The sequence below is a fragment of the Oncorhynchus mykiss genome, chromosome 27 (assembly GCF_057628025.1).
Source record: "Oncorhynchus mykiss isolate SJ-2025 chromosome 27, ASM5762802v1, whole genome shotgun sequence".
In the NCBI taxonomy this organism is placed as follows: Eukaryota; Metazoa; Chordata; class Actinopteri; order Salmoniformes; family Salmonidae; genus Oncorhynchus; species Oncorhynchus mykiss.
Window position 1 is genome coordinate 32,621,182 of NC_143048.1, and position 11,319 is coordinate 32,632,500.

Here is an 11,319-nt window from a genome sequence, read left to right on the forward strand (position 1 = left end):
CAATACTATACACCCTCAGCTGTCATCAAACAGGAGTCACATCTACAATACTATACACCCTCAGCTGTCATCAAACAGGAGTCACATCTACAATACTATACACCCTCAGCTGTCATCAAGCAGGAGTCACATCTACAATACTATACACCCTCAGCTGTCATCAGGCAGGAGTCACATCTACAATACTATACACCCTCAGCTGTCATCAAGCAGGAGTCACATCTACAATACTATACACCCTCAGCTGTCATCAAGCAGGAGTCACATCTACAATACTATACACCCTCAGCTGTCATCAAGCAGTAGTCACATCTACAATACAGCTGTCATCAATTAGGTGCCATCACATACAGACAACAGTATGCAGACAGACACTGATTTTACAAAACATTAGGAACACTTGCTCTTTCCGTGACATAGTTTTCACCTGGTCAGTCTATGATCCCTTATTGATGTCATACAACTGTGGGAAGCATTGGAGTCAACATGGGCCAGCATCCCTGTGGAACGCTTTTAACACCTTGTAGAGTCCATGCCCTGACGAATTGAGGCTGTTCTGAGGGGGAATATCACGAAGGTGTTCCTAATGTTTGTTAAACTCAGTAGGCTACAGACGAGTAAACAAACTCTCTCACACAAGAATATACTCCCCTCTCATCTTCTCTGTTGGCTATTCCCTAATTGGACCTGGTCATGTGACAGTTAACGGTCTGTTAATAGTAGAGGTCGACCGAATATGATTTTTCAATACCGATACCAATTATTGGAGGACCAAAAAAAGCCGATACCGATTAATCGGACGATAAAAAAAAAATACATGTATTTGTAATAATGTCAATTACAACAATACTGAATGAACACTTATTTTAACTTAATATAATACATCAATAAAATCAATTTAGCCTCAAATAAATAATGAAACATGTTCAATTTGGTTTAAATAATGCAAAAACAAAGTGTTGGAGAAGAAAGTAAAAGTGTAATATGTGCCATGTAAGAAAGCTAATGTTTCAGTTCCTTGCTCAAGAACATGAGAACATATGAAAGCTGGTGGTTCCTTTTACCATGAGTCTTCAATATTCCCAGGTAAGAAGTTTTAGGTTGTAGTTATAGGAATTATAGGACTATTTCTCTCTATACCATTTGTATTTTATATACCTTTGACTATTAGATGTTCTTATAGGGACTTTAGTATTGCCAGTGTAACAGTATAGCTTCCGTCCCTCTCCTCACTCCTACCTGGGCTCAAACCAGGAACACAACGACAACAGCCACCCTCGAAGCAGCGTTACCCATGCAGAGCAAGGGGAATAACTACTCCAAGTCTCAGAGCGAGTGATGCTTGAAACGCTATTAGCGCGCACCCCGCTAACTAGCTAGCCATTTCACATCGGTTACACCAGCCTAATCTTGGGAGTTGATGGGCTTGAAGCTTGAAGCTTGAAGCACAGCAAAGAGCTGCTGAATGAATGCTTACTAGCCTGCTGGTGCCTACCATCGCTCAGTCAGACTGCTCTATCAAATCATAGACTTAATTATAACATAATAACACACAGAAATACGAGCCTTAGGTCATTAATATGGTCGAATCCGGAAACTATTATCTCGAAAACAAAACGTTTATTTTTTCAGTGAAATACGGAACCGTTTAAAAAAATAATAAATGTTGTATTTTATCTAACGGGTGGCATCCATAAGTCTAAATGTTCCTGTTACATTGCACAACCTTCAGTGTTATGTCATAATTACGTAAAATTCTGGCAGATTAGGCGGCCCGAACTGTTGCATATACACTGACTCTGCGTGCAATGAACTCAAAAGAAGTAACACAATTTCACCTGGTTAATATTGCCTGCTAACCTGGATTTCTTTTAGCTAAATATGCAGGTTTAAAAATATATACTTCTGTGTATTGATTTTAAGAAAGGCATTGATGTTTATGGTTAGGGACACATTGGAGCAAGGACAGTCCTTTTTCGCGAATACGCATCGATTATATGCAACGCAGAACACGCTAGATAAACTAGTAATATCATCAACCATGTGTAGTTAACTAGTGATTATGATTGATTGATTGTGTAATGTGTAATGCTAGCTAGCAACTTACCTTGGCTTACTGCATTCGCGTAACAGGCAGGCTCCTCGTGGAGTGCAATGAGAGGCAGGTGGTTAGAGCATTGGACTAGTTAACTGTAAGGTTGCAAGATTGAATCCCCGAGCTGATAAGGTAAAAATCTGTGGGTCTGCCCCTGAACAAGGCAGTTAACCCACCGTTCCTAGGCCATCATTGAAAATAAGAATGTGTTCTTAACTGACTTGCCTAATTAAATAAAGATTAAATAAAGGTGTAAAAAAATATATGTAAAAAAATACAGATTTCCAATTGTTATGAAAACTTGAAATCGGCCCGAATTAACCGGCCATTCTGATTAAATGGTCAACCTCTAGTTAATAGGGCCTGGTCATGTGACAGTTAACGGTCTGTTAATAGGACCTGTTCATGTGACAGTGGATGGTCCCCTAATAGGGCCTGGTTATGGGACAGTGTATGGTTCCCTAATAGGGCCTGGTCATGGGACAGTGGACGGTCCCCTAATAGGGCCTGGTTATGGGACAGTGTATGGTTCCCTAATAGGGCCTGGTCATGGGACAGTGGACGGTCCCCTAATAGGGCCTGGTTATGGGACAGTGTATGGTTCCCTAATAGGGCCTGGTCATGGGACAGTGGACGGTCCCCTAATAGGGCCTGGTTATGGGACAGTGGATGGTCCCCTAATAGGGCCTGGTCATGGGACAGTGGACGGTCCCCTAATAGGGCCTGGTTATGGGACAGTGGACGGTCCCCTAATAGGGCCTGGTTATGGGACTGAGCCAATCTCTGGCAGAGTGACGGCTCTAAATGGGTCATCACCACCATCAGTCACAGTCACATCCTCACTGAGACACCGAAGCACGTGACACATTCACACGCACACACGCCCAAAGGGCCTCTCCACTAATTAAAAACTTGGAAAAAGAGGACATCTGAGGACGCTGACACCATATCTCTTGCTTGCTCTCTTGCACTCTCCCTCTCTTCCCCTCTTCCCCCTCACCCCTCTCGCTCTCGCTCTTGCTCTATCCCTCTCGCTCTATCCCTCTCTCTCTATCCCTCTCTCTCTAACCCTCTATCCCTCTCTCTCTATCTCTCTCGCTCTCTCTCTCGCTCTCTCACTCACTCCTCACTATCAACCTCTCTACACACTACTGTATGTTCTATCTGAAAAAATATATGCATCGTGCGCTAGGGTCAATAGCTCACTGCACACTACATGGCCCAAACCCTTACTGTCTGTGTTCTTCTGTCCAGGTGGATGGTGGCAGGAAGTCAGTGTGTTTTTTAGGAGTCCAGACACTGTAAGCCACATTAAGCACAGGAAGTGGACCTTTTATTGTCTAGAGTCTTGTTAACTCAATTGGTTGGTTGGCCTGGTTTTCAGTTGCTCTGATATAACAAAGCCTTATTTTACTACCTGTTTACATGATATTTACTTGGACAGTACATTGTAAAACTGCAGTCTTTCACTAGAAGGTACAAGGTGCTATAGTTATCATTTTATTTGAAGCAATTACCCAAAAGTACACATAGTCTTGGCTGTAATGAAAATGTGAAATCATTTGAAGAATTTTTACTGCTCTATTTGGAACTTGACCACTCTGGCCAGTGTCACCATGGTGATATGCAGCAGGTGGTTGTCATGCCATTGTGAGTGTGTGGCGGCTGTGCCCTCACGACCAGGTTGGGCACCAGGCTTCAAGGCAGGTTGGGTAGCGGGGTGTGTGCGTTTCTCTGTCTGAATGCTCTTTAAGCCTTCGGTGTCTGGCTGGGATTGTGTGTTAAGCCTTGTCTGCGAGGCAGCAGACACACACTGCAGGACAATCTACACTGCTCAAAAAATAAAGGGAACACTTAAACAACACAATGTAACTCCAAGTCAATCACACTTCTGTGAAATCAAACTGTCCACTTAGGAAGCAACACTGATTGACATTAAATTTCACATGCTGTTTCACATGGAATAGACAACAGGTGGAAATTATAGGCAATTAGCAAGACACCCCCAATGAAGGAGTTGTTCTGCAGGTGGTGACACCAGACCACTTCTCAGTTCCTATGCTTCCTGACTGATGTTTTGGTCACTTTTGAATGCTGGCGGTGCTTTCACTCTAGTGGTAGCATGAGACGGAGTCTACAACCCACACAAGTGGCTCAGGTAGTGCAGTTCATCCAGGATGGCACATCAATGCGAGCTGTGGCAAGAAGGTTTGCTGTGTCTGTCAGCGTAGTGTCCAGAGCATGGAGGCGCTACCAGGAGACAGGCCAGTACATCTGGAGACGTGGAGGAGGCCGTAGGAGGGCAACAACCCAGCAGCAGGACCGCTACCTCCACCTTTGTGCAAGGAGGAGCAGGAGGAGCACTTGCCAGAGCCCTGCAAAATGACCTCCAGCAGGCCACAAATGTGCATGTGTCTGCTCAAACGGTCAGAAACAGACTCCATGAGGGTGGTGTGAGGGCCCGACGTCCACAGGTGGGGGTTGTGCTTACAGCCCAACACCGTGCAGGACGTTTGGCATTTGCCAGAGAACACCAAGATTGGCAAATTCGCCATTGGCGCCCTGTGCTCTTCACAGATGAAAGCAGGTTTACACTGAGCACATGTGACAGACGTGACAGTCTGGAGACGCTGTGGAGAATGTTCTGCTGCCTGCAACATCCTCCAGCATGACCGGTTTGGCGGTGGGTCAGTCATGGTGTGGGGTGGCATTTCTTTGGGGGGCCGCACAGCCCTCCATGCGCTCGCCAGAGGTAGCCTGACTGCCATTAGGTACCGAGATGAGATCCTCAGACCCCTTGTGAGACCAAATGCTGGTGCGTTGGCCCTGGGTTCCTCCTAATGCAAGACAATGCTAGACCTCATGTGGCTGGAGTGTGTCAGCAGTTCCTGCAAGAGGAAGGCATTGATGCTATGGACTGGCCCACCCATTCCCCAGACCTGAATCCAATTGAGCACATCTGGGACATCATGTCTCGCTCCATCCACCAACGCCACGTTGCACCACAGACTGTCCAGGAGTTGGCGGATGCTTTAATCCAGGTCTGGGAGGAGATCCCTCAGGAGACCATCCACCACCTCATCAGGATATTGCCCAGGTGTTGTAGGGAGGTCATACAGGCACGTGGAGGCCACACACACTACTGAGCCTCATTTTGACTTGTTTTAAGGACATTACATCAAAGTTGGATCAGCCTGTAGTGTGGTTTTCCACTTTAATTTTGAGTGTGACTCCAAATCCAAACCTCCATGGGTTGATAAATTTGATTTCCATTGATCATTTTTGTGTGATTTCAACTATGTAAAGAAAAAAGTATTTAATAAGAATATTTCATTCATTCAGATCTAGGATGTGTTATTTTAGTGTTTCCTTAATTTTTTTGAGCAGTGTATATCCCTTACCCCCCTGTCTTTATGTTATTTTAATATCCCCCCTTGTCCTCTCTCCTCGCTTACTTTGAGATGTCACTTTGTAATATAAACTCAGCAAAAAAAGATCTGTCCCTTTTTCAGGATCCTGTCTTTCAAAGATAATTCATAAAAATCCAAATAACTTCACATATCTTCATTGTAAAGGGTTTTAACACTGTTTCCCATGCTTGTTCAATGAACCATGAACAATTAATGAACATGCACCTGTGGAACGGTCGTTAAGACACTAACAGCTTAGACGGTAGGCAATTAAGGTCACAGTTATGAAAACTTGGGACACTAAAGAGGCCTTTCTACTGACTCTGAAAAACACCAAAAGAAACATGACCAGGGTCCCTGTTCATCTGCGTGAACGTGCCTTAGGCATGCTGCAAGGAGGCATGAGGACTGCAGATGTGGCCAGGGCAATACATTGCAATGTCCATACTGTGAGAAGCCTAAAACAGAGCTACAGGCAGACAGGACAGGCAGCTGATCATCCTTTCAGTGGCAGACCACGTGTAACAAGTACAGGATGGCAACAACAACTGCCTGAGTTACTCCAGGAACACACAATCCCTCCATCAGTGCTCAGACTGTCCGCAATAGGCTGAGAGAGGCTGGACTGAGGGCTTGTAGGCCTGTTGTAAGGCAGGTCCTCACCAGACATCACCGGCAACAACGTCGCCTATGGGCAAAAACCCACCGTCGCTGGACCAGACAGGACTGGCAAAAAGTGCTCTTCACTGACAAGTTGCGGTTGTGTCTCACCAGGGGTGATGGTCAGATATGCGTTTATCGTAGAAGGAATGAGCATTATACCGAGGCCTGTATTCTGGAGCGGGATTGACTTGGAGGTGGAGGGTCCGTCATACTGAGCTTGTTGTCACTGCAGGAAATCTCAACGATGTACGTTACAGGGAAGACCTCCTCCTCCCTCATGTGGTACCCTTCCTGCAGGCTCATCCTGACATGACCCTCCAGCATGACAATGCCACCAGCCATACTGCTCGTTCTGTGCGTGATTTCCTGCAAGACAGAAATATCAGTGTTCCATGGCCAGGCAAGAACCCGGATCTCAATCTTATTGAGCACGTCTGGGACCTGTTGGATCAGAGGGTGAGGGCTAGGGCTGTTCCCCCCAGAAATGTCTGGGAACTTGCAGGTGCCTTGGTGGAAGAGTGGGGTAACATCTCAACAGCAAGAACTGGAAAATCTGGTGCAGTCCGTGAGGAGATGTTGTACTGCAGTACTTAATGCAGCTGGTGGCCACACCAGATACTGACTGTTACTTTTGATTTTGACCCCCCCCCCCTCCCCCTTTATTTCAGGGACACATTATTACATTTTTGTTAGTCACATGTCTGTGGAACTTGTTCAGTTTGTTGTTGAATCTTATGTTCATACAAATGTTTACACAAATTTGCTGAAAATAAACACAGTTGACCGTGAGAGGACGTTTCTTGCTTAGTTTAGAACATTAAGTGCACCACACCATCTCTTTCTCTTCTCTTCTCTGTCTCTCTTTGTGTTTGTTGTGTTGGTGATGATGTTCTCTCCCTCCAGGACACAGCCAGTCTGAAGGTGTGGCCCAGCACCAGTCCCAGTGAGCTGATGGAACAGGCGTTGAGGAAATGGCTAACGACCCACGGCCCCGAGGAGGAGGGACGCCAGGCCGAGCAGTATGTTCTGAGGGTCAGCGATAAGCTGGAGTTCCTCTGTGGAGACCACCCCCTCATACAGTACAAGGTGACCACTTACTCGTAGGCTAAACTTCAGTGCATACAGTGCAAAGGGACCCTAATGTTGCCCAATGAACCCTTCACCTTTAACCCCTAAACCCTCTGTAGAGTGCTTTCTTACCATCAAATTGCTCCCTTTCTCAATCTCTTAACCTCAAGTTTATGTGCTGTGCTGACCTCAACCATTCCTTAATGATTATCATCATAATTAGTAAACTCTCTTCGACCGTAACGGTTCATGTTCCAGTCTCAATGTTCCAACGTCAGAGAGTGTGTAGTGAGCTGTCAGGTTAAGGTTGAGGAATGTCTTTAGGTTACGACCGTAACCCCGGTTCTCTGATTGTAAGAGTGAGGTATTTTACTTATGGGATACGCCCCCAGCGTATTCGTCAGAAGCCTTTATTACACTAAGCCAACCATGATTGGCTGGATGTTGAGACGTGTGCGTCGGGGAAGGGTGTCCCTCCTACCCTATAAAAGGTCCAACGCAGAATCTTTCAAAAATAAGCAACTCCTCTTCCTCGCTACTGCAAGGAGGATGGTCTGGTGAAATACCTCACTCATACTATCAGAGAACTGAGGTTACGACTGTAACCCAACGTTCTCTTTCAAGTATTCATTTCGGTATTTCACTAATGGGATAATCTGATTCCCGTATTGCCAGACAAGCTTATCCTGACGACCTACTGCACTGTGCTGTATATCACACACATTGGCTTCGCCCCTCAGAAGATCCTACACGTAAAGTGGTATGCGCCAGGGTCAGTGCAGTGACCTTTAAAATGTTGCAAATGTATGAGGCGAATGCCCCTCTCTGAGTGGGGCTATGGCTGCCTTGGTACACTTTGTAAAAACACAAGGTGACAGTTAGGCCGAAGGAGTACCAGAAATTCATAGATTACACCTTGAAAAGCGAATCTGAGAAATTTCCTGTGTCCTTCAGGTCCTTCAGGTCAACGGATACGAACCAATTGCCAGGGCGCACAGAACGTATACTTTCCCATGTGCCTGTTAAGAGCACATAGATCTAGGATCGGGCGTATAGGTCCTTGGTGCCATGGGTGGGACGGGAGGCTTCTTAGACCAGGGGATCCAAGGTTCTCTGCTGCCCTGAGCGTCTGGAGATTTTAAAGGTTGAGGGGGGTCGACCTGCTGCAGCCTGGGTGAAGGTCTGGCGAGGCACTGTGCTGTGTCTTCCTGGGCAGACAGCTGAAGGGCTTCACCCTCCCTCTTTTTCCTCCACTCACCGTTTCTGCATCATCTCGACGGTGTGGTAACACAGATCTCATCCCACAGACCCGGCTCCGGTGTGATCATTAGTGCCTCTTGGAGCTCAGCTTGGTATGCCGAGAGCCCTCACCGCTGTGGCGACCAACCTGTAGACCTTCTCTGTTGCAGAGGACTGGAAGTGCTCGTACTTGGTTGGTAAGGTGGGGCCAGTTGAGGTCATGGAGGACTTCTGGCTGGGGTGTAGATGGGAAGCCACCAGGGGTTCAACGATGGGCATGTGGGCAAGCCCAATCCCTGCCATGTCAACACAGTCCAACAACGACCCACCTTGGACAGAGTTCTTGGTGTACTCCAGTACAGGTAACCTCCTCCAGGCATTCTGGGAAGACTGGTAGTAATTGCCTGGCTGCCCGTTTGGGTAGCCTCTTACCCTCGTAGCTGGATGTGGTGGTCTCTGCTACTGCATTGGGACAGGGAATCACCAGTTTATTAGCAGCGTGTTTGCACACGTTCTGCAGGTCCACATTGAGTTCCAGTGTTGATGGCTCCCCGCCTGCGTGCCCTGTTTCTGATTCCCCGGCAGGAGGCTTCGTGGCCTGGCCTGAGGGGATGAAGGAGTCTTCGTTTCCATCCGATTCCGAAAGGAGCTATCGCCTCTAATCAGGAAGCCCGGCAGGGAGGCGTCAAGGAGGTTGTTGGAGTCCTCTAACAGCGGGACAATGGCGTCGAGCTGGTCGCCCCAGCTAGCACTAGCCGCCATGTTTTCACGTGGGGATATCCATCGCATCTGGTGAATCGCCGGCTCCCATGTCAGGGTCCTGTTGACTCAGGCTAGCTTGGCGTGCTAGCCTGCGACGGAGGCTCTTCACAGTGAAGAGGGCACAGTGTGGACAGGAGACAGGGGAGGATAAGGTAAGCGGAACACACAGAGTGGGTGTCTTTGGCCGATATCTTGTTTCCACAGGAGCAGATTCATGCCGGGAGCTTCTCCTCGTTTGGGGAGGGAGATGTTTTGTCACCATAGCTTAGATCCTATGTTTTTAGCTGTCAGAAAAAAACTAGCGTGGTAGGCTAGTCCGATAGCTAGTGATTTAGTGGGTTATCTCTGACGCTGGCACTCGTGATGTCCGGATACTGTTTCTGAAACAACAGGTTACAAAAGATAGCTTGGTGTCGGTAGTAAAAACCACAGACGCTAGCTAGTGAATAATTGTATGTAATAATCATTTTCCTCTAACTATGGTGAAGGAAAAGGAAAATTGTCACCACCGCACAGTCCTGAGAATAGAGCCTGGCGAGCGAATTGTAAGCTCACATCGGTGGACAGTTTAGCTAGTTCTGGAAAATGCAGTTGTGTCGAGGTAAGCTTTCGGATGAAAAGCGAGAAGAGGTGTTTGAATGGCTCAGAAGCTGCTCAATCATGGCTGGGGTAGTGTTGTAAAGGCTTCTGACGAATACGCTGGGGACGAATACGCTGGGGACGAATACGCTGGGGACGTATTCTATAAGTGGAATACCGAAACGAAAACTTGAAAGAGAACTCCTTGTGTTTAGCCATAAACAAGACTCAGTGATCCAGAAACAGTAATTTGACTGATGTCCTAATAACACCTCATTAATAACACTGTGTTCCTCGAACACATTACTGTTACTCTCAAACCTGGTAGGTGTGTATGACTAAATCCATATGTGTATGAGTGTGTGTGTGCATGTGATGAAGCAGACTCTGACCATTACGCCCTGCAGAAATGGGTCCGGACCCATTTACTCTCGTTCACGGGAAAGTGTTTAGAACCAGGAACCATCTGATCTACATAGGTCATGTCTATACATTAGATGTGGGTTACCTTCCATCTGTCTGATTTCCTCTCTTTGACCTCTCATCCCTCAGTGTGTGTACACTCCCTCTTCTGTCCTCTCCTCAGAACATATGGACTTGTGTGATGTCTCTCTGTTTGGGTGTGTGGGTGTGTGGTGTTTGTGTGTGCGCGCCATTCACATTTGTAAGAGGTGGCAGGTAGCCTAGCGGTTAAGAGCATTGGGCCAGTAACCGAAAGGTTTCTGGTTCCAATTCCCCGAGCCGACTAGGTGAAAATCTAGCAAGGCACTCAACCCTAAAATGTACATTTGGATACAGACGGCATAAAGAATGGTACTCTGTATTAACTCCTCTCTTCTCTGTCCCAGTACATCAAAGCTTGTCTCCAGGCTAAGGAGTGTCCCCACCTGACCCTGGTCCAGGTCAGCACAGTCCAGGCCATGTTCGAGAAGGAGATCTCGGCCATCGGAGCTGTAGTCAACCGAAAGAGCTCCAACCCCCCCTTACCCCTGCCCCCCAAGAGGAGGGGACCCTCGGTCAGTTCCACTCTTTCTCTGTGTCGTGTGTGCGTGCGTGCGTGCGTGTGCGTGCGTGCGTGCGTGTGTGCGTGCGTGCGCTCGCGTGCGTGCGTGCGTGTGTGTGTGTGCGTATAGGTGCAGGTATGTGTTAGTGAGTCTTTTATGACGTTTCGCCTGGTCCTAAAGGTCAGGTGCAGTTGAATTGCTCATTAGGGCTTAATTGCACAGTACCATGACGACTACGTCCCACGGTGACAGGTGACATCTAACAGTAAATGACACACCTGACAATCATTAGCACTTCAAATGTCAATCATCACAACTAAATGTCAACATCAACAAGACATCTGCACTGATCTGAAAAGAAGAAAGATGGCGGTCAAACAGTGATGTCTTGTGGTAGTTGGTCGCTTGACAGAAGGAGAAGTGAGTAGGGCTTCAAGCACAACAAGCCTGTTTACCCAGCAGCTCTCCAGTAGAGCTTTGTTCTAGGTAGTGAGGAGAG

At 47.1% G+C, this 11,319-nt stretch overlaps 1 protein-coding gene across 4 annotated transcripts in view; it reads left to right on the forward strand.

Annotated features, from left to right (window-relative positions):
• LOC110507192 (phosphatidylinositol 4,5-bisphosphate 3-kinase catalytic subunit beta isoform) overlaps window positions 1-11,319 on the forward strand; it is an 87,819-nt gene that overhangs the window by 59,772 nt on the left and 16,728 nt on the right. For all 4 annotated transcript variants that reach the window (XR_016492489.1, XR_016492490.1, XM_036964685.2 and 1 more), the window contains exons 6-7: window positions 7,072-7,254; window positions 10,665-10,832. Coding sequence is in view for 2 of the 4 variants with exons in the window: in XM_036964685.2 (XP_036820580.2) it covers window positions 7,072-7,254; window positions 10,665-10,832 (351 nt within the window). In the remaining 2 variants the exon portion in view is untranslated. The remainder of the gene's footprint in view (window positions 1-7,071; window positions 7,255-10,664; window positions 10,833-11,319) is intronic.